Source organism: Micromys minutus, assembly GCF_963924665.1.
Source record: "Micromys minutus genome assembly, chromosome: 13".
In the NCBI taxonomy this organism is placed as follows: Eukaryota; Metazoa; Chordata; class Mammalia; order Rodentia; family Muridae; genus Micromys; species Micromys minutus.
Genome location: NC_137982.1, coordinates 10,047,766 through 10,072,073, shown reverse-complemented (window position 1 = coordinate 10,072,073; position 24,308 = coordinate 10,047,766). Strand labels below are relative to the sequence as shown.

The following is a 24,308-nucleotide window of genomic DNA, read 5'->3' as shown; positions in this document are numbered from 1 at the left end:
GATACTCTTGTGCTGCTGGCGGCTAGCAATGCACATTTCAGCCAATGCAGATTCCTAATCTGCTTATTTATAATTCAAAAGCTCGCCTATATATTAATGAACCCTTAATGAGCTGTTGAAAATGCCTGAATTACAGTCAGATTATTGAACTGAAACAGCCCCGTAATCATACCATTTGAGTGGGCTGTAGGTACTTTTCACATCTGCAGTTTAGTATTGTGAAGGGTGTGTGTGTGTATTCGGAGAAAGCTTTATAATAATTTTGACCCGTAATTTATTTATTGCCCTCAGATGCAGTTGTCTATGCAGATGCTCTCTCCCATTATCTGTGGGGCAGGTGCACAGCGTGTTGAAAGACAGCTAATTAGGATTTGCTGAAAGATATGCAAAAACTGTGGGCTTATAACAAAGCCAAGTTCATTGTTAAACAATGTTTTACTGTGTTTGTATGATTTGTCTGGATCATGTGGGTACCAAAATGAATGGCATGGCTAAAAGTAGACTGTAAATGGAGTTTGGAGTTTTTGTTTTGTTTTTGCTTCTAACAAAACAAAACAAAACAAAACTTAACATATGCTGTGATAACCAAAAGCCTTGATGTAAAACTTTATAAAAACCTATTATGTTTTATATATGTGTTCCAGAATATACAGATTTTGAATTTAAATTTTTTTAATTGTTATTTCACCAGGTTTCAGTGGGAAATTACCAGGATCTTTGGATGCTATGGGCTGATTCATTCTGGCCTTTGCAAATCTAGGTTTCTAAAAATGTTTATAGGTGCCCAGAGAAGTGAATGTTGTGACTGGAAGCCATGTGTGCCCTAGGGAGGTTAGAGAGCCTAGTGGTAGTGATAGAGAGGTAGGAAGGCTGAGAAATCAGATGATGACTTAAGTAAAGAAACAAATACCAGCATTCAAATGGAAAGTGACTTTATGAATTAAGTATGACTGTCTAGGCATCCCATAATTGTTACTTTGCTTAATAGGGAAAGTGTATTCACCTTTCAAACTGTAGTTTTGAAAATAACTTCATTATTGATAAACAGCCTTCTCAGTGCTGCCTAATTGCACAATGCTTTTCAATCCTTTCTATTGACAGGGTATGAAGTTTCTGTTAGGAAACACATTTTCTCATGGGATTTGATGCATGTCATTTAGAAAGTCAATACAGAAGGATTTCGTTAAGACAGTTTTCTTGTTCTTGAGGCAAACACATGTTGATTTATTTATGGTTTTAGAAAACGGGCATCATAAGAAACTTAGAGCTGTTACAATATGTACTTACGCATTTTCTCATGTCCACTGCTACTGAGCCTCTTAGTAGCACGGGGTGGTGGTCCATATTAAGTGTTATTAGGTCACCACAGGTACCTTGTCACTTTATGCCTTTTGTAGTCCTGATACTTTTCTTCTCATGGTCTGTTTCCTTGGTGTATTGGTCAGTGAGCATCTACTCCTGTCTGCCACACTGTGCAGGGAACTCAAAGAAGTGTAATAATCTTGGCTTTGGCTATTGATGTACGGCTAATGGACCTTACCACATGCCATGAGGAAAAGATCACTGCTTAAATATAAAGGGGAAACTAGAAACCTTACAGAAACTTGAAGTCATATTTTTAAAAAATATACACATTTGTAGCAGATATGGCGGCTCACACCTGTAGGTAATCTCAGCCTCAAAAGGAAGAGGCAGGGCATCAGTCTTGTGCTATATATTGAGACCCTATCACTCAACACAGAAAATTTCCCCTCTTTTCAGAAGACATATAATTATCTATAAATAAGGAGGAGAATTAAACACACATACCCCAGAAAACGTGAGCAAAAATTGACTTAAAACAGCTGAATATAAAGATCCTAACCTGATTTAAAATGAAACAGAACTGGAAGGGCAAGAGGAAGTCCCCCAGTGAGCTCACTTACACCCCGGCATGGAGAACGAGGCATGTAAGCCAAGAGAAGGTCCCAGTCATAAGGTCTCAAGACTTGAAATACTTTAGAGCTTTAGAAGGAAGAAAAGAAAAATGTTAAGTAGAAAACACAAACTTTAGCCAATATGGAGCAGTTCTAGAACCCCGTGAGGCAGTTCTTTCTAGTCCTCCAGTAACTAGTAAATCCATGTTTGTCTTTCTTGCTATCTGCAATGACGTGTTTCTAGAGATTTTAGCTTAAAGAGTTATCTAACTTTTGGTTTCCCTAAATGAATTTATTGCCTTCATATGTTATAATTTTCACATCTTATTTGTCTCTGAACAGGCAACTGATATAATTTTAAATTATGGTGACTTAGTTGTTTTATTCAGTTGAAATTATTTTTAAGCAAAAGTGGCAGCTTTAAAATGTTTGGGGGGAGGAAATCAAAGTTGTGTATTTGAGCTAAGGCAACCATGAGCTCTGTCACGCTGTGAGTGTAATTCAGGGCGTCTGTGGATGATGTCTGTCCGTAAAAGAATTGATGGTACATGTAGGTTAGCATATGAAATCTCAGAGCTGGTGATCAGTTGAGCACTTGGCAGCTTATAGATGTTACTGTCATGTAAGTTACACCAGACACAGAGTGTCTGCTACTGTGGATAAACAACAGGCACACAAGCAAGAGGCAGAATCCAAATGCAAACATGTGAGATGCCAACTCCCCCTCCCCATGGCTTGTAACTAGTGTGGGGAACCTGCTTCTGAACAGATTTACAGAGGTTAATTGGGCTGGGATAGTTTAGATTGTGTTACACATTAATGAAAATGCTGATTTTGAGCTGTCTTGACTCCGGTGCTTTTTATACCATGATAATTATTTTAAAACTTTGTCTTCTGTGTTGTTGAAAACATGTTGGCAGAAAGCCTGTGTGACCCGATTAAACCTATGAATTGTCAGCTGTGATCTATCGTACTCAGAAGAGGTTGCTGACTGGCATCACTTGGAGGTTCTTGATTTAAAAGCAGAATGAGATTGAGGCTACTGTGCCCAGCACTCAATTGCTGTGCCAGTGGCACATTTAAGACTGTCTTTGGTGTCTTTGTACAGTCTGCTGGCATGTGCCTAATAGTGCTATTTTATATGTATGTAAGTCTAGTTAATCACCTCATATTGAATGCATTTGGTTTCTGAGATTGTGTGATAGAAAGCCATCTAGTCATTATTTCCCATTTTTAAAAAACAGCTTGTAAATTAAAATGATTTTATGTGAATTTTCAATTCTGTTTCTCTGACTGTACAGACACAGATTAAGCACAGTTTGATTATTGTATGTCTCTGCATTATTTTCTTCTTTTTAGGAACTCTTTATTACTTTATGCATGCATCATTTAAATCTGAAATTTAGATAGTCAGAATATTCTAAGTTAGGTTTAACTCTTTTAAAGAGTCCAAATTGGAGTTACATCATGAAGGGGTGTATTAGGAGTCCTAGGATGCATGGAATTGTGTTTTGAAAACAATTCTCATAGTCAAGCTTGTTTACCAAATGTGAGCAATGAAGCAAGCTCTCAGCATGAATTGTAGTACACTGATGTTGTTTGATCATTTTCTCAAATAAACAAAATACTCACACTGTTTGTCCTCTGTCTCTCGCTTCTTCTGTCTTTCTCTTCCCTTGAAGGTCTCAGCATCAGAGGAGCCCAGGAGGAAGACCCTCCCGACCCCCAGCTAATGAGACTGGACAATATGCTTTTGGCAGAAGGGGTTTCAGGTCCTGAGAAAGGTGGGGGATCGGCGGCAGCAGCTGCAGCCGCGGCAGCCTCTGGAGGTTCTTCAGATAACTCTATTGAACACTCAGATTACAGAGCCAAATTGACCCAGATCAGACAAATCTATCACACAGAACTGGAGAAATATGAACAGGTCAGCAGCCGCCACTCTCAGTCCTGCACAAACCCTCTATTGCTCTTCTACTAGACCGTACTAACCAATTCCGAGGGCCATAAGGGGTAGGTGTTAACACATAGACTAAGATAAGCAAAGACGATGTATATACAAAACCAAGGGAGTTGTGGGAGCCATGAAATAAAGATGCTCTGGGTGTTTGGGGCAAAGCTAACCCTCTACCCTTTGTCTCAGTTTCCCTCATTCCTCATGTTCATACCTAACTACCATACCACACCTGTAAGCCCTTCCTTGCTAACCTCTCACTTGGTGCCCTGAAGAGTTTTGTAGAATTGGACCTAGGCACTGGCTTTGTTCATAAGCCTTAACAGCTCGTAAGAAGGGAATCATCCTTGTTTGTGAGCTTGTGTATACTGAGTTCTGAGATCCTCCTAGGAATGAATTCTATGGACTGCTAGGCTATGTGGAAGGAGTTTCTGGGATTATCTGAGGATGAGGCCTCCTGCTTAATTGTGATTGTAGCAGGACAGGGCAGACCAGGGATTATGTGCTAAACTCCTGATCACAAAGAATAAAGATTAAAACTCTCAGCAAACTTACTAGCCATAATTCATTGAGTCTAAAGTATCTTTGAATTTAAGCTATGTTATAGTGCAATGTACCAACAACAGAAAGTCACATTGCCAATTTAACTCTAAATAAATGGTTCCTGGATTCAGAATAATGTGGTAAAATGTGGGTAGTTAATTTTCAACACTTTTAAGTTAGCAATTTAAAGCTAAAATCCTTAGATTACGGATTTCTCACTTAACCTGAATTCTCATTTGAAAAGTCTTTAGAAGACCCACTATAATGTCAATTTTTGTACATGTACAAAAGTAAAGACGTCAGTTAGGTTGAATCCTGTAAAACTGCCATATTTGGAGGTCAAGATAATAATCTGATGTAGCCCCTGTCTCTAGTTCAGCTGCTGGAGAAGTTTAAGCCTAGCCTGAGCAGCAAAGCTAGACCAGTGCCTCACATAAAACAGCAGCACTCCATGCAGGTGACACCATAGAGTTGTTGCCCAGATAAGCAATCAGCATCTCGCCAATCTCAACTCTCTGTCCCCTTCACTTTTTATGTAATTTCACCCATCAATACTATATGTTGGCAATTATTCACAATGCCCACACTCTTACTGGGAACTCTGTGTTTGTCCGATAGAGAAGTGTTCCTGGTGACTTTTCTTTTCCTTAAAGAAAAAAATTTCTAAGAAGAGCAGTGTTAGGATTACAGCAGTATTATCTCAGGGATGTCTCCTCTTCTCACACTTATGCATGGATTACTTAGCAACACCACCTGCTAGAGAGGTCTGCTTGTTACAGCTCATGAACCAGCACTGACCCATCAGCACCCAGGGTCTACATTCTGTTATGGAGCTCTCTTGGTCTCACACAGTGTGCACTTGGACAGATGTATAAGCTTACAGCACCTGAGAGCAGGTCCACTGCCCTAACAATGCTTGTTGCGTGGTCTCTCTGTCTCTCCCCCCCTTCCTCCCTCTCTCCTTTTCACTCCTACTCTATTGATCCCTGGAAACCACTCTTTGGTTTTAGTACTGATTTATCACAGTTCTCTGAACAGTTCAATTATATATGTTGGCCCCCTACCCTTGCCTTTTCTTATAATCTGAGAATGATGGTATTAAACAAATGTTACATCTTTATCCCAGAGGTGAGCATTTTAAGGAAGAGTGGAAAGATACATATAATCTATATTAAAATGAAATACAAATTAATACTATAAAATTTTCTATTTTCTTAACAGAAAATATTTTTCCTGGTATTCAAAAGTATGTTTCATTTGCAAGCATACATTTTGGAAAAGAATGTTCAGATAAGAACTTTGGAAAAATTATTGTGTATGTGTATGGAAAAAAAATTCAGCTTTCTGAGTTGACGTGAATAATTGAGAATAAACAAAATAACTCATGGTTGAAAGGTTGCCCTGAGCATAAACAGTAGAAAATGGTTCTAATTTGTAGTATAATCCTAATTATATAACTTTATGTTAAATAGATCTATGCATATTTACCAGGCAACTGCCACCAGTCATCTTGCATAGAAAATGGGTATATTGGGACCAAATGGCATCAGTGTTCTGATCGGTCCTGACTGTCCCTGCCACAGTACTCTCTTTGCACCAGACTCACCACTTCACCCAGATGACCCCGTTAGAAGTTGGGTGAAGCTGGCATCAGTGGAAAGCAAGGACTTAAGCATTCTTTTCTTATAAATGTCTTAACAATTTTCCAAGAGACTTTAGTAACTTCAGTGTCTACACATACCACAATCAGCTCACTAGGGTGTGTATGTTTATGTGTGTATATGTGCACACATTTTGCCCTAAAAATGCACATTATATACAAGTTCTACATAGACTAATAGATTGTATTTGAATTAAATAGAAAATTGAGAAATATCAAATTTAAAGGTTATGATGGATTATATTTCTGGATATAGTTAGTGGCTTCATAGATATTTCAATGTATATTTCTTTTTTAACATGCCAGAAGGACACGTATAGACATGTAGGATCCGTGTGGCACTATGAACAGGCAGATTATGAAGAAGTGTTTGTAGACTCAGCAGGACTGTAATTTACAAACTTTGTCCTGTAGTCTCAGCTGTTTACAGATGAAGTTGTTGTGTTTTACCCCTTGCATTGTCTTTGGACAGCTTTAGCTCAGTGTCTCTACCTGTGCTGTTTTACAGCAAGAGGTTTCCCTTGTTTGGTCACAAGAGAATGGCTAAATAGAGTTAAATGGGAGAAGGAGGAACATTTTAAAATAGATTGTATTGTATTTCCAGTGTCGCACATCAGTGTCAGAATCAAGTATTAGATCCGTTTCTGTTCATGGGCCATCCTTGTCTATTGAGTTTTACTGTCAACCAAAGAACTGGAAAATAATTCAGGAGGCCTCCAAGGACCAGCTCACATTGGTTTTTGTTTGAAATGGGAACAAAATCAGATGAAAACAAGTATCTTAAAGGCCTTCCAAAAGTTATGTTTTCGTCTTAAAAGTGATCATGGGAATGCCAAATGACAGAATGTTTATCAGGAACTAGGAAGGCCTTGTGCATCAAGGCGGATTCTGTGAGTCCCATAGAAGTAAGCTACACCAGAATTTTAAGCAGTATTTACTCTGCTGTGTTTTGCAGTGAAGCTGTAATGAAAATGTATCTGAAGCCTGCTCAGATTTAGATTGCCATAAAATTAACAAACATCACTACTGCAGTAAATTAAAGAACCTTACAAGTTACAAGCACAGCCACAGTCACAGCTGAGCAAGCTACATCAGTAGCAAAATCTCATCTAAGCTACAGGGTTCAGCTTTACATATTAGGGATGCATTGTCTGTAGAATTATTCTTTCCCCTCCAGAAAATGTTCTTTGATCATACATCTCTATTTCATAGATTTAGAAATTTAATGATTTTTCGGGGGGATAATCATCCAACTTAAGTTATAGATGTTTTTGAAATAGTATATACTGGTTGGGTGCTACAGTGGGGATTTTCACCGTTATCTAACAGGAAACAATACCATTCTACTTTGGTTCCATTGATCTGTCTCCTAGCTGGGATATGATAGTTTCCCAAGGCTTTCAGCAAACACCTAGAAACCCTTTCTTTATCTTGAGTTTATTGCTTTCTTTTTGTTGAGAGACAAGCCTCCATCTTCTTCATTAAGTACAATTCTTGGGGGAAAAATGCCTTTACTGTATTTTTAAGGTATGTACCTATGACTAAAGGCCCAGATGTTAGAATAGATGAATTCTGAATGAATATAAGCCATGAGTGCTAATGAATCTTGTTTTTAAGAACTGAAGCTCCCAGATGAGCTGTGCTTTCCTGGCTTCTCTACCTTGCTACCGAAGGAGAATGGACACACTGGTTTTGCAAATGAGATTTGACCTCAGTGTTTGTCCTCAGTTGAAGAGGAAAAGATATATCATGCTCGCTGCAGCTCTCCCACTCTGCTTGCAGCAGAAGAAATGCTTGTATACAGGCAATTCATGCTGTAATTTACAGCTGCTATAATAGAGATGACACATTGAAAGCTATCTACTATAATTATATTGAAATACATTTTTGCTGAAGGCAAAAATATTGTAAGGTTCCCAACCTTTCTTAAGCGTCTAGAAACCTGCTCTTTGAATTCATCCCAGATCCACTAAAGCACTAGAACCAGATGAAACTGAATGCACTCAAATCCTGGTACTGTTTACAATAGCAAACGGCTACAAAGAACTTGGCTCCTGGGGAATGGAGGGTAGAGAAATTTAAGGCAAAGCAAAAGCTATGTTTGTGGTTTTGAAGTATTCTACATTATATACTTAAATTTACTGGTAAAAATCACCTTTGCTTGAAAAGAAATTTTTACTTTATCAGGGTAAAAATGCTGATGTTACTACTGGAAGATGTAGCTCAGTGAAGGGTCCCTTCAGCATGTATGTGGTCCTATGTTCAATTTGTGATAGTGGCAAAAAAGATGCTGATGTATTGCTGTGTTACCAAAATGCCTCGTTCCATTTTGCCTTTCCTAATAGCTAAGTAGATAAACGAAGGGCACTAGCTGATGTAAATTTTATATTTCCGTTTCTCTAGCTAGGCTCTTTCACCTATTGCTTCATGTATTGCTTTGAGGTCTCAGGTGTGACTTTGTATCAAGACAGGGTAAATCTGAGTTACCTAGGCTAGCTTTGAACTTGTGATCCTCTGGCTTCAGCCTTCTGAGCAGCTGAAATTACAGGCATATTTTGCAGCCAAGTTTTACTCACTAGCTTTCATGCCAAGGTTTTTTTTTGGGGGGGTGGGTTGGAAAGAATATTTGCATATTCCCCTCTCTCTCTCTCTCTCTCTCTCTCTCTCTCTCTCTCTCTCTAAGTTACTGGTTGTTTGGCTATATATTGATCTCATTCCAGCTGGCATATACAAGATCTTTTAATGTTAACTTTTAGTCTCATATAAGAATTTGTAGATTTAATAAGCATTCAATGGATATGAAAATCTTTAATGTTAGAGTAAGGTCATTTGAGGTGATCAAAGCATTTAGAAACTGAATAGTTAAAGTTAGATTTTAGGGCAACTACTCTTTGTAATGGGGTCTCACTGTGCTCTTGAGGCTGGGCTTCAATTCCTGGGTTCAGAGAATCTTCTGCTTCAGTTTGGAAGTAACTAGGACTATAACTATGCAGATCATAACTGACGGGACATCTGTCTAAGAGTTATTCTTTCCATCAAAAGGAGGTTTTAGAATGAGAGTTATATGAACTGTATCAGTACTAGTCTTACGTAGATAGTTGCAACAACTTACTAAGTTTTTAGAATTGATCAGCAAATTGTTTAAATTTTGTTTTAAAAATCTGTTTGTCATCTGTCTGAGTTTACAATTTTACATTCAATTGTATGAATTTAAAAGAATAGAAAGGCAGTTTTCAACTGAAAAGAGCCCATCAAAAAATTTTAAGAACCACTGCAAACTTTAGTTTTGCATATAAATCAAATTTATTTGGATGTCAAGGAGACAGTTTTGCTAGCTAAAATATATCACCAGAGCATTATTTAGAACCTAAATATTTTAGATCCTAGATTATCAATTGGTTTCTGTTTTCTAAGAAGAAAGGAGTAAATGGTGAGGAAAAGAACTTATGAGAAAGATTAATTAAAATGTTTTGTCAGATGAAACTTTTCATGATTTTGCAAATTACATCAATGTGTCTTAAAACACAGAAATTCATCCTAGTTTTTAGTGAAAAGATTGAAAAAGGGTTTCTGCTTATATTCTCATCAGGATATTCAGAAAAATCAAAACTCCTTTTTCTAAATATTCTAGTTAATCAAGGTACATTTGCATTCATATTACAAATATTTACTAGCAAGTTTTAGCTGATAATTCCACCTGGTGAACTAAGATGATGAAAGGACTGTATATCAGTGATGTCGTTGTGGCTGTGGGAGGTGTGTGGGCATCCTGCAGGGTGAGTACAGTGTGAGCATCAGGACCAGCATCTGTTTGGGTGGACTTTCCAAACAGCTCTGTAGTCATTTGAGCAACCACTCCGTTTTATGTTTTTATGAAAGTATACCTTTTTAAAGAGTAGATGATGAGGCACTGCTGGGCTTTCCTCTGAAACCAGTACAGATGATGCCGAAAATGAGGCTGTAATTTACTTTCAGTGGTGTGAGGGGGAAAAATACCACTTTGTCTGAAGTGTATGCATCTTTCTTAAGGGTGTACCCAGATTTTAATTATCTAAATGTAAATACTTAACGAATTTTACTTAGAGTAATGAGCTAAAGTGCACACACATAAATGAGATGTTCTAATTAATCATGTATGAACTACTGGCTTAAAGAAAAGCTCTGAATTCTGTGAGTGCTGGGCTAATGCCAAATTGCTCATCAACATTTTCATTCATAGATGCCTTCGTTTAATAAATTGTGAGACGTTCAGCAAATGTTTTCAGAAATTATGAGTTTTTAAATGCATTTTTTTTTCTTTTAACCTTTTCCTTTTTTCCTGTGAGCTTCTAGATGTCTATTAGGAGCCACAAAGAAAATTTTCATCCTGAAGAGGGTAAAATTCAGGCAAAAACAAAGAGCTAATATTTCAAGAATCATTCTCTTAATGTCTTGAATTACTTACAGTGACATATGCCCTGCAACCATAATGTGTAAGTAGGTTTGCAGAAGTGTGCAGAGTGCAGTGAGAACATTAGATCTCTCTTTATTCTCTGGTTTCAGTTTGTGTTTGCAGGACTTAGACTGTAAGACTTCTGAGGACCCTCACCCCCTGGAAGTTTTTGCTTGGTTGATTCTATCAACATTTATCATAATAGGAAAACTCAACTCTTTATTGATCATTTTAAAAATTAACAGCAAGCTATTACAAGTTAGCCTAATTTTTAAATTTTTACTATTTTAAAAAAACCTTCAGCTGGACATGGTAGTATCTTTAATAAGTAAAGTATTAGTATCTTTAATCCTAATATTTGGAAGGAAGAGGCATGTGAATCTCTGTGTGTTTGAGGCCAGCCTGGTTTAGGAAGTTCCAGGTAGGCCAGGGTAAGGTAGAGTGAGACCTTGACTTTAAAAAAAAAAAGCCATCAACAACAAAACCCCCTACCAACCTTTGCAGAACCTTTTGCAGACACTAATCTTAGGCATGATAGAGATGAGCTTTATTCATGTGCTCACTCTGCTAATCAATCAATTGTCATACAGTTGAAGTTTATAAGTGATTTCTGTGTTTACACATGGAAGAGAAGAAAGATAGCTAGATATAAGTGGCTTTTTCAGAAAACTGTGGATATCCTCTTTTATACACCAAAACAAGACAGGTGGTGATCTGAAGCTGTATGAAAGAACATGTCCTCTGTTCCTTGGGAACCCATTAGTCTAATCTGTACTTTTTCTCCCTGTGTGTGCTTTTGTAGTGTAGTGGATTGATTATTTTGGAAGTATTAGCTCATTGGATTGAAATATCTTGTGTGTATAATACACATCAGTATTATACACTATGAAAATAGACCCCCTAATGTCAACACTGAATATCAGAAAGTCTCCAGGGAAACTATCAAGGGTACAGGGTTTCAGAAATCAAAATTTTCATTTGAAAACTATCATTTTATCAAATTATGCAAACAAATTATGCAAGCTGTTTAGTTCTACATGATGGATTGACTGACTAGGTTCATTTTTGAGAAAATATTTGCCAAATATCCAACTCTAAATAATAATAATTTATGCCTTCATATAAAAATAACATTCTGTAGGGAAGTGACCAAACTCTGATTTTAACCATACAATGGCTTTTCTTGAATTAGTAACCCTTTGATATGCAGAAGTGCTTCCTCTGCATTGCCCCTTGTCTTGCAGAGTATCAGACATGCTTGAAGGCTGAGGTGTAATAAGATAGGCCAACTGTAATTTTCACCAAGAATGTTCCTGAATGAGACTGACCTGTGTGTTTATGTGACAGTGTGGTTGTGATGTCTGTCTGATGAGTCAAGGACTAACAAGCCCATTTGTCTATAAAATGGTCTAGTGCTATGCAGTCCCATGCAACAGTCAGGAGCCATTAGCCACAGGTATCTAGTGCAGTGTGTCAAGTCAGGCTAGTTCAAGTTGAGATTCAAAGAATGCAGAAAAGGATATGAAGTACCTCAATGACAGTTATAAAGCATTCATTATATATTGAAATGTTATTCATGAATTGTTTGAATAAGATATATATCATTAAAATTAATTTCACCCAGTTTTTTAAATGCTGGCTTATAAAGAATACAAACCTTTGTGACTCACTCTATGTTTTATTGGGAGGCGCTATTCCCAAGATACAAAGTCTTGTGGCCAATTATGAGTAAAGTTAGAAAGGCTGTCCTTGGGGATTTAGTGCACATATGTCGGCATAGAAACCCCCAGGAGCCCTGCAAAGATATATTTCACAGCTTCAGCTAGCTCTTCACTTACCAAACATACTACCTTTGGACCATCTGTTAACATTCTATGGAACTATAGAACTTGCTAATCCTGTGAGAAATAGTTCAACATTTTTCATTTTACTTATGAGAAAACTAGAGGCTGAGGTTGTCACATTATACAATTTAGAAACATTATAAGCATCCCCTTAGGGAAAGTACAGGAGAAAATATATACGTGTCTTCTTGGCCACATGGCCACTTGTGTTCAGCTTGGTGTAATTCCAGGTTGATAATGTAGCGAGGAAATCTTAAAAGTTACTTTTTAAGAGTTTCATTTAAAAAAACATGTTTGTTTGTTTTGCATTTTTGAATTTTTTTTTGAGTCAGTATCTCAATTTGAAACCCAGGGTAGCCTGGAATTCACTTAGTAGACCAGGCTATTTCAAACTCATAGAGATCTAGCTGCCCCTGCCTCCTCTGAATGCTGAAATTAAAGGCATGCATTACCATGTCCATCTTAAGAATTGTTTTTTAATCTATATAATTTCCTGATATTTTACTGTTTATTAGAAATTACTGAATGTTGGGACAATTACTAGTGGCCATTTAAAATTTATAGACTATCTTTGATTCTAAAAAGGAAACAAACCAAACTTACAGAGTCTTCTCAGAAATACATAAGTGCATACAGTTTCATGAGAAACTGTCTTATCCCAGAGCTGCAGTTGAGATGCCTTTGCTTATGGTGCAGGGTGCTGGTTTATGGATGTTAACCCATCTCTTGAATAGTGAAAAAGCCTATCAGCCTGTAGGTGTTTGTTGGCTGTCTGCATTGTGTCTTGTGCAACTTCACTCTGAAGAACCCTGTAATTCGACCACTACTCACAAAGAACAAGTTCTCACAATTTGAAATATTTGGAAAATGCTTCAAATGAGTGGTGAGCAAGATAAGGGCAAGGTTAGCTCTTCAGTGAGCAGTTAAGAAACATTGCTCTAATGAGCAGTGCTGAGGGGGGTGGGCATTATCACAGCTTCAGAATGTGCTTTCCTGCGGCCTTACGATGCCAGGTGCTCTTATTCAGAGCACAGACTGCTGTTCACTCACTGAGGTGATACTGGACCCGGTGCAGAGCCCCTTATACAACACTGGGTGTGCACGCCAGTCTGGCAGCTGAAGAAAATGGCCTCTGATGGCTGCTAACTAAGACGTTTCAGACTCAGCTTAGATTCTTGATCTCCTCCGCCTCTCCCCTGAAGAACTGATTTGTTTTATGGGGGCCTGCACGGTAGATAACCAAACTGATGTTATTAACATACTTGCTTTAAAAAGCTGTGTGCAGACCGAATCCCTGTGGCAGTGGATTTACAAAACAAAACAGGATTCTGTTTTCTCCTCCTGTTCTCCTTGCCATTGCACCTCCAAACTCAACATGTTGTATCACTAGGATGCTATGCCTGTGATCTCCTGACTTGTCTTATCTATCAGAAATACCCCCACTCTTTAGAGCACAAGCATCACGCCCATCACAAAGCTTCTGGATGCCACTACTCCTTCTTTGGAATTAGCAGAACACTTCTTAACCATCTTTCTATTGGCCTTTACACTGGTTTATGTGATAAATAATATTGCATCTCATTTCTGAAGGCCAGCTCTTACTCATTAATGTGTTCTTGGCAGCTCAGGAAGGCTTTTCACTTCATGATCCTGCAGTAAACATTTGTTGAGTAAACACAATACCCTGGAGAAAATAGAAGGTATTTAGTATTAGCCATGAGCAGGCACCAGTGCATTCCAGTGGGGAACATCTGTAAGTGGAGCAGGACCAGGTGGGAAGGGGAGTCAGGGTCTGGTCCCTTGCATGTCTGCCATTCAGTTTCGGAAATCTTGCTGTTCTAACCATACCACCAGTACCTCCTCTGCTTCTTAGTTCACACTCTCCCTACTCACTGCATAGTGCTGCTGGCCGTTTCGAGTGAAGGGGAAATTTAGATGGGTAAATGTCTGGGTGTGATAGTATAAACTTTCAGTTTTCCTAAGGAGTAATTTTTTCCCCTGTTACAGGCATGTAATGAATTCACAACACATGTGATGAACCTTCTCCGAGAACAGAGTAGAACGCGTCCCATTTCCCCGAAAGAGATCGAAAGGATGGTGGGCATCATCCATCGGAAATTTAGTTCCATACAGATGCAGCTCAAGCAAAGCACGTGTGAAGCAGTTATGATTTTAAGATCAAGGTTCCTTGATGCCAGGTATGTGAAGCCATGAATTGTTTGTACTTCACTCCTTATAGATTGTTTCCAGAAAAACTGGCTAGACTGTCTTAGAGTGTTCATTACTTTGGCTATATGAGCTCCTTTTTGGGAATAGACAGGTGATCCACCTGTTGGAGCCCATGTGTCAGAGCAGCCATTTCTTGTATAGCTAGGTCTCTGCCGACTGAGTGGCTCTGAAACAAGTGGCTTTGGGACTCACTGCGTCCTTTCCATTCTGATGCCAAAGCAGTGTTGGTTTTGCTTTTTGTTTGTTTTTTTTTAAATGAAACTAATAAAGGTTTGTTTTAAATAGCTTTTTGAAGATTATTTTTATTTTCTCTGGATGGGGTGTTTTGCCTGCATGTATGTCTGTGTCCCAGTGTGTGCAAGAGCTCAGGACTGTCAGAAGAGGGCATCAGGGCCCCTGGAACTGGTGTTCAGGACTGTCATGAGCTACCATGTAGGTGCTGAGAGCTGGGAACCAGGTATCTTGCTCTCAACTGCTGAGCCATCTCTCCACCCCTCTAAGAATTGAACATTTACTCTGCTCATGTGTACTGTCTGAAAACACCTGAGACTGTCATAGTCTAGAGACACAGCTCTGCACGATTGATCACATTACCATAAAACACGAGTCTCTGTCAGGCCAAGTGAGAAAGCCTGCTAGTGTCCCCATGTGGAGTGAGGTAACTGATCGGATGTGGTAGTTAATTGTTGTTGACCTACAGAATGACACGGAAGAGCTGTCAAGGACTTAGTACAGACTGTGAAGATGCCTCTGGGGCATTTCTCAAGCCAGGGGTCAGTCCAGCTTTGGAAAAGAAGTTCTCTTTTATATTGTTTTTTTCTATTCTTAGATTTTGACAAAAGCCATCCCATAATATTAACAGAAATTCATGAGGTGTTATTTCAGCTAGAAAACTGAGTATTCCAGACCTGTGTAGGATTCAAGCAGGAGACATCTCTACCTAATTTTATACTATTTTCTAATGAAGCAAAGTTCTGGAGCCCCTGGCCCTGCCAAACTGGTCATCAAGACTCTAAATCTTGTGTGTGTGTGTGTCTTTTGTACTAGGTTTTTGCTTTCCTGTCTTGGACTAGTGGTTCCCATTGATCCTTTTGTACATAAGCTAACATGGCCCTTGTGCAGGTCTGTCTGTCCTGGGCCCAGTCCCTACAGCTCATTCTTATCATCTTACCTTAGTATCACTGGTGCTCTGATGCTTTGCTTAAAACTATGTATGGTAGCCTATTGGTTTGGGGGTACAGTACACTTTTCTCTGTAGGTTAAGGCTCTCTCTGTATGGCCTGTTCTTTGTTGTTGTGAAGATCTTCAGTGTTGGATTTTTTTGTTTTGTACTGAGCATGGAACACAGGGACTTGCACATGACAAGCAAGCTTTGTTCCAGAAAGCTATACCCTCAACCCTTTTAAAAGTGGTTATTTTGAAATAGAACCTCAGTTGCTTCAGACTCCAGAGACATTGGGATTATAAGCAGATGTCACCACACTTGACAGTTTTTAATGCTTACTATCATTTCTAGTTTTAAAATACCAAGATCATTGCACGAAGTTCGTAAAATGCATAAACTAGAAGAGAGAAAGGGATAAAAGATTTCATCAATTTTGGTCTAATAAAAATTCGTGGTAAAACATTACGAATGTTTTAATGTTTCTTTTCATTTGTTTGTTTCGAGACAGGGTCTCTCTCTGTATAGCCCTGGCTGCCTGGAACTTTGGAGACTAGGGTGGCCTCAAACTCACAGAGATCTGCCTGCCTCTGTCTCACAGTGCTGGCACTAAAGACGTGCACCATCACTCCTGGACCCACTAACTTATGTTTTAGCATTTTAATTAGTCTCACTAGGTTGCTCCACAACCCTTCCTTTCTTCCTTCTCCAGCTGTTCATGTTGCTATGGGACATAGTGGTTAACTAAACAAGGAAATGTACCCAGTTTAGCTTGCATTCTACTCGAGGAGATAGATAATAAGCAGGCAGACACATACAACCAAATAGTGTTCTGTTTGATGATACAGTGGTTGCAATAGGGTGGTAAATCCCATGAAAGAGAACAGGACAGAGAGGGAAACTATTCTATACTTGATCTTTTAACCTTTGGATTATCTTCTATGGATTACTTCTCAGAAATGAATGTTTTTTTTTACTCCATTTTCTAGCAGTTTTTCATGACATGACACACCCCGCCCCCAGTCCCTTTGTAGGCTACAGAGTTGAAAGTTAAAATGACAGCAAGGGTCTTCTTTATATGTCATCAATTTAAAAACCTAATTGATTGAAGGACCAGATGAATGCCTACTTTTTATTTTAAAGATACTTTATTAGAAATATACCAAGGGAAAAATGCTACACAGTTATATTTGAAAATGTGACATACTTTTTTCCATAAATGACTGACTTGTCCTACTATTTTCAAAAAAAAAGGGGGGGGGTGACTTTTAAATAGCAAAAAAAAAAAAAACCTCACTTTTTATTAGCACAGTAAAGTTTTTATAAACTTACATTTTAAAAAGGGCTGACTTAAAAGATTTTACTTTTATTTTTTCTTATGTATATATGCGTGTCTGAATATGGTTTGTACATGTGGCCATGTATTTTCATTTTTAAAGGATTTATATATTTATTTGTGTGTATGTGTGTGCACATGTATGCATACACCATACATGCAGTATACATGAAGGGATTCTACCAGCTTTTACGTATTCGAGAGCAAACTTGTGTGGCTGCTTTTCCCATGCTGTATGTAATTCATGCAGAGCTAAGTCTACATTATATTTAATCTGTTCTCTCAACAAAAAATTTGAGTCAAACTTTACTTTCTAGAGATTTCCTTCCTTTACTGTTCCCTTTGCCCAAATGCCTGCCCGTCATTTACTCTGAACCCTGGCCTCGTTGCTGGGCTCCATGTTGTAGCCATGCAGTATAGTCGAGTGGAATGGCTAAGTTTGCAGTATGAGGACACTTAGAACGGAAGCTAGGTATCTGATATGGCCACCATTCAGTGTCCACTGGTTGCTGTCTTCTAACAGAGGGGCCTGGCATGGCTGGTCTTCATTCCACATACAGCTGCAAAAGTGGGTTTCTATGTGCAGCTCATTCCTGTGTGGTCTCGATAGAGTGCCTTCAGTTTGACGTGTTCGGGATCAATTCTAGAACTTTCCCACCCTGCTAAACCTCACTCTGCTCACCAGGAGGTCGGACCTCAGTGCTACGTCTTTATTTTCAGGCAGCATGTGATTCCTGCAAAATAGGAATTATTCTTCTCCGTGGGTTTCTCATCCACTCTTCTTACTGCCCTTCCTCTGCCCATTTCATCATCAAATTCTTTTCATTTTAATCATGCCTAGAATGCAATGGCTTAACTTCCTAAAGTTATTGAAATTAAGAAACGTCAGGACAGAAACCTTCGATGCTTTGATCAAACCTACATTCATTGCTCCATTGACTGAGTTCTGTACTGGCCAAGTTGTACCCAACCTGCCATGTTAGTGATACTGTGACCAGCAGGTCCCGACACATACATTCACTTTCCTGAGTGCAGGCTATCACAGTTGAGAAAGTCATTAAGATGATTTGGAAGCAAGCGCTGAGAGAATTATCTAGGGAAGGCGTTTTCCAGTCACAGAGTAGCTAATCTAAAGTGAAATCTGACAGATGTTCATTTTCAAGCTGGAATTCTTCAAAACAGAAATAATAACCACCAAATATAAGCGATGTTTTAGCTACTCAAAGTATGTTGTTAATAAATGTTTGGTTTTCTGATATTTGCCGTACATACACCCCTCTAGCTAAAGCAGCAAAATATATTTATTCCACTGTTTGTTCCTTTGTAAGGAACTTGTACTGAAGTCCAGGCAGTTGCCTAAAGTGGAAATCTTATAAACCTTTCTTGATGTTCATTTTTCTTCTTATCTCCCCCATCTCCCAGTCTTGCATAGCTCCTACTATATCTGCCTTCTAAGTGGATCTTGAATCTTGTTTCTGTGGCTTTTCATTGTGTTTCATCTTGCCATCACCTGTAGCTTGACCAGTGATGGCAGGTCTTCAGTAGTCTCTGCATTTCCCATTGTGCTGTCTTCCAACTTCTTTAATGGTCCAAATGACCATTAAAAACATGGAGACTGGCACAAACCTATGGTCTCAGCACCTAGGATCAGAGGCACACAGATCTCTGAGTTTGAAGCCAACCAGGTCTATATAGAAACTCTAGACCAGCCAAGGCTATATAATGAGACTCTGTCTTAATAAAACAAATCAAAGATATATGAAGAGTGGGGCCAGTGAGAGGCCCCATGGGTTAAAATTCTTCACACAGAGCTTGATGGCCTAAATTCGAGTCCTGGAACCTACTTGGTGGAAGGACAGAACTGACTCTCACAAGTTGTCTTCTGAATACCACACGAATGCTTCCATACTTATATCATGAATACACACACATATGAGTACACACGCATTCAAAAAACACATGTAAAATAATTTTTTTAAAAGCAGGAAAACATAAAGCCTCAACAGTTTCCTGTTGCACTGAGACTAAAAGCAGAGTCAGCTTATGAGGTGCACAGCCTCTCAGACCCAACCCTGCCTTTCTTTTCTACCATCTCCCATGTTCCCTAACCTTTTCTGAGTCCCAGAGCCTCTTCAAGCTCTTTAGACTAAGTTGTTTTGTATCTCAGGGACATTTCCTCTGCCCATTCCTGTTCACCTCTTCACTTTATCTAACTCCTGTACAATTTTGGATCTTGGATTGATTTTCTCAAGGAATTCTTTCCTGAGTCTGTAGCCTGTGTCCTGTGTCCCTCTTACACACAGTCATTTCAACTCACACTTTTTTTTATGACACTGCATGGTCACTGTGCTGCAAACCTACTAATTTCTGTGGGATTGGGGGGGAAGAGAGGATTCAGATATGTTTAGACTATATAGTTTGGCTGGCCTGGAACATATTATGTAGACCAGGTTAGCTTCAAACTCAGAGATGTGTTGCCTCTGCCTCTTGTGTGTTGGGATTAAAGGTGTTCACCATGCCACCCCACCCAGCCCCAGCCTGTGTTTTTATTTAATGACCTGCAGGTGCCTGTAATTTCTCCAGAGCATGTTTGTTTCATTCCCTGTGTGTCTTTACTTAACACCTAGAATATATTAGGTTTCAAGTAAACCCTTTTTGGATGAAGAATGAGATGAATTTTGCTTCACATTCTTACCCTTTTCTTGGTGATGCAATACTTTAGACAAGGCTGGGCCATGTCAGAGGCTTCCTGAAGTCTCACAAAGCTCTCATAGAGAAGTGGGTGCCCACTTTCTTTTATCTGGTCCTAATTAATTGTCCCTTTGGATGACTCTGATTATACTTGTGACTCACTTTTTCCTTCCTGCTTTTCTCATAGACGGAAAAGGCGTAACTTCAGTAAACAGGCTACAGAAATCTTGAATGAATATTTTTACTCACACCTCAGCAACCCCTACCCCAGTGAAGAAGCCAAAGAGGAGCTGGCCAAGAAATGCAGCATCACAGTATCACAGGTGAGGGACCTCACAGGGGCTGTGATTTCTGGGATGCAGGACACCTGTGCCTCCAGGACCTCACCTGCTGTCTAGCCAAATGGCCATCTTCGGAGAAGCCATTTTTAAAATCTGCATATTTCCATAATTTAATGTGACAGTTTAAAGCTTAAGTGGTGTTTTAAAAACATAAGGACAAGGAGTGAAGATTCTGTCCACCTTCCAGCCCTCAGTGTCAGGCTGCTTCTGACAGGTAAGTGTGCCATGGGGGAAGGCACAGTTGATACTTTAGTAAGTCCCCTGTACCTTACATGGAGGCCTGGTTCCCTTACCCACATAACTCACCCAAGCCGTTTCAATAAAAAACCCGTTTATTTGTTGTTTAAAGGAAATTAATTGAACTCCTCAGCCTAAACAGAGTTGCTTATAGGTAGCTGTGCCACATTGTTGGAATCATGTGGGTTTCTTAACTTTCTTTCTTGTTACTCAAAGTTTATTGTAGGTTCAGATACTAACATAGTCTTCTTCAAGTCTGGAGAGATGGCTCAACAGTTGAGAGCACTTGCTGCTCTTCCAGAGGACTTCGGCTCAGTTTCTGTCACCCACAGGACAGTTCACAACCATCCGTAACTCCAGTCCTAGAGGATCCAATGCCCTCTTCTGGTCTGTGTAGGCACTTGGTGCTCAGACATACAGCCAAGCAAAACACTCATAAATAAAAAATAAATCACTAATTAATTAAAGAATATATTCCTCCTGTATGTAGTACACCTGTGCCAACAAGTATAGATTTGTGATTATTTGCTAAATAGTACAGTAGCATATTAGATGTTATAAGTACTGTGGATATCCAGTAGGTGGAATACTAATACTCCATTTATGTAACTTGAACATCTTTGGCTTTTGTTGATCCCTGAGGGATTCTGGAGCACACCCTGCTGTATGGACTGGAGGATGGCAGTAAAAATATAGCCTACATTTTATTCCAGTTTTCACTCTTTGTTTTAAATAGTTTGCCCTGTAACAAGTGCTTCTTTTGGGAATGAACAGTGATAACTTAAGAGCCAGTTCTGACAATGTGGGTCTTAAAGAAAAGCTTGACCTTCTCATAAGTTCAGTGTTTAAAAGAATTGAGTCCTCAATAGAATCCTAATCCTTCCTGAACAGTTTCCACCAACCAGGGACCAAACTTTCAAGCAGGACTCTCTAGGGACCATTCTCATTCAGACGACCGCATCTTGACATATAAAACACATATTCCTTCTATACACTTGAACCCAAGACATAAAAAAAATTCCCCTTTGGATTCCAGTGAATGTCTTATGTGATTGTTATTTAAGAGAAAATGATACCCTGAGTTTATACCGATTTTATCTTGTTGTTGGTTTTGTTTTGTTTTGTTTTTGTTTTAAGATAAGGTCTCAATGTATAGCCCTGGCTGGCCTAGAACTAACTCACTAAGATCTGCCTGCCTCTGCCTCCATACTGCTGGGATTATATCCTGGGGCCACCACTCCTGATCCTAAGATGCTTCTTTAAACTTTTGTCTTAATATTGTTCCCACAGAAACTTTGACTTGTAATTAGGATTTCATTTAAAGCTTAATTTCCTTGACTTAGTAAATTTTGGTGTACTTTGTTTCCTGCCCAGTTTCTTTAAAAAATATTTTATGTAGTGTTTTTGCAGGCACATGTGTACAATTTTGTGTGCAGAGATGAGAAGACAACTTTCAGGAGTTGGTTCTCTGCTTCCTCGGGGATTGTGGGGATAGAGCTTCAGTCTCTAGGATTGCCAGTTTCAAACGGGGCGTAATTGATGAGGATGGCCAGGTACAAAGTTACATTTAATAGAAAATGCCTCTGTACAGACCATGTAGCACTGGCTTCCTCTTAAACACTGAGTACAATGTGCTGCGCTCCAGTAATGAGCAAACTGAAAATGTTTACATTTGAGTTGGGCTTTCTGAGGCTTGGATGTTTGAGGTGATCTTGTCTGAGCAGCTACCTGACAGGGTAACTGGGAAGAAGAGCTTGTTCTGATCACAGTTTGAGGGCAGGTCTTCATGGCAGGGAGGCATGGTGGGAGTGTGTAGCAGTAGGTTGGATTATGAATTGAACTTTGATCCCCATTGTGTCTTGCTCCTTTTTATTCTGTGGAAATGACATCACAGACAGTCCCAGGGTGTGGCTTGTAGGTGACTCTAAACCCAGCCAAGCTGAGCATAAAGATTAAACAGTAGAGTGTATGTCCCCAAACTTTGGTTAAATGGCTCCTGTGCAGAGCCTGCTGACAGCCAGGTCTGCTTTCCTGACTGTTGTGGATTCTTTCATGTTTTTCTGCTCCCACTCTTTGTTTGTAACTTTTAACAATATATCTGACACTGGGGAATAGCATACATTATATCCTTTTCAAAACCTCTATAACCCAGATTTTTTTGTGATAGCTTTAGTATATAGCAATTTAGATGTAGTTCTAGGACATATTCAATATATGCTTGTGGAATTAGCAATAAGAGGTTTTCTTCTGGCTGTTCTGTCAAGAGATTTGACTTCTAAAGGGCCTGGGAACACACTTGACAAGTGTTCCAGAGCACTGTTTAGTGTGTTTGTTTGCATTTGTTTCTGTGCTTTGAAAAGTGCTTAAACAGCATTCCTCAGTGTGGCCTGGCCAGACTGGAACTTGCCACTGCCTCCTGCCCATTACACCTGACTTTTTTTTTTTTTTTAAAAACCATGCATTTGTTTCTTGTGTGAGGCAATGTGGGTGTGCAGTGCTCACTGGCACTTTTTCCTACGTAGGTTCCACAAACCAAACTCAGGTTGTCAACTTTGGCAGCAAGTTCCTTTACCCACTGAACCATTTGTTGGTTCACACCTGGCTTTCCTGTTTCTTTTCTTTATTTGAAATTAAGTCTTTCTATCTTGCCTAGGCCTCACTCAAACTTGTGGGTACAATGTCCTCATGTTTCCATCTTCCTAGTAGCTGGGTCTATGAACATCCTCCCTCACACCTAGCCACACCATTTATTTTCTTTAATTTGTTTTGAAATCATCATTGAAAGTTTTGAGCAAAGCGTGAAGACCCAGAAATAATATAGAAGAGATACTCACCTATCTTAAGATATGTGTCCTCATCTTGTCCCATCCAGCAGAGACTTTCAGCAGTCAGTATGTGTATCCGTTTAAATTGTGACAGTTTTCTGAATTCACCTGCTTCCTTAATTAACCTCCCATGCAAAACCTTTCCCTGTATCTCTGAAGTGGATGAAATGGTTATTCTGTTAAACACATTGATTTCAAGTTCATGAGAAGTGAAAGCAAATAACCCTGGGTCCTCTGGAAGAGCAACTAGTGCTCTTAACCACTGAGCATGAAGGTGTGTCTAGACCGGAACAAAGAATTTTTGTTTCAGATCTGACAGGTCATCTGTTCTGAAAAGAAAACAATGTTCCCTACAGTAGAAATTATACTTAAAAAAAAAACAGTTAAATTTAGACATCAGAGATTATATAAATTTACCTTAAAACACTGAAAACAGATAAGAACAATACAGCTTGTTGTTGTTGTTGTGGCTGCTATTGTTTGTTTTCCAAGAAATTTTCTGTGTATCCCTGGTTGTTCTGGTACTGGCTTCGTAGACCTGGCTGGCCTCAAACTCACAGGGATCCTCCTATTTCCGCCTCTGGAGTATTGGGATTAAAGACTTAAGTCACCATACTTAGCCTAACAATATAATTTTTGATAACACATATAAAACTGAAATTTTATTATTGCTTCTAATACTTTAATAATTAAGAATCAGTAGGATCTAGGCATGGGAACCCATGTGTGTAATCACAGTATACAAGGAATTTCTGTAAATTAATAAGGAAGAGGCAGTGAAATCTCCATGCCTGCCCAGAGACAACCAGTTCTTGGGTTTACTTAATAGAAATGTATGTGGATATTTGCCAAAAGCTTCATAGTGGAGTGTCTGTGGCAGTAGTAGTCATATGGCCAAGGCATGGGGAATATCTGGAAATGGGGAAGTGGCTGTGGTTTTTATGCGTAGCTGGACTATGAGTCAGCATTGAAAAGTCAGCATGGCTCTGTGTATCTGCATAATGCTGGAGACTCATGATTCCACTTGTAACAGACTCAGAAACAGGTCATGTTACCCTTGGTGCTGGAAGTGAGGGCCACACTTGCCTTTGGGGAAGTAGTGAGTAGGTGGGGAAGGACTCCTGCTGTGAGTGTAGAACAC

At 39.1% G+C, this 24,308-nt stretch overlaps 1 protein-coding gene across 4 annotated transcripts in view; it reads left to right on the top strand.

The window, feature by feature from the left end:
- PBX3 (PBX homeobox 3) overlaps window positions 1-24,308 on the top strand; it is a gene marked incomplete at its 5' end in the record, with an annotated part of 186,973 nt that overhangs the window by 139,943 nt on the left and 22,722 nt on the right. For 3 of the 4 annotated variants that reach the window (XM_080927532.1, XM_080927531.1, XM_080927530.1), the window contains 3 exons: window positions 3,599-3,840; window positions 14,354-14,544; window positions 19,952-20,087. In XM_080927532.1, coding sequence (XP_080783658.1) covers window positions 3,599-3,840; window positions 14,354-14,544; window positions 19,952-20,087 — 569 coding nt within the window. Of the gene's footprint in view, window positions 1-3,598; window positions 3,841-14,353; window positions 14,545-19,951; window positions 20,109-24,308 lie in introns of all 4 variants that reach the window. The other variant, XM_080927529.1, reaches the window with a different exon arrangement.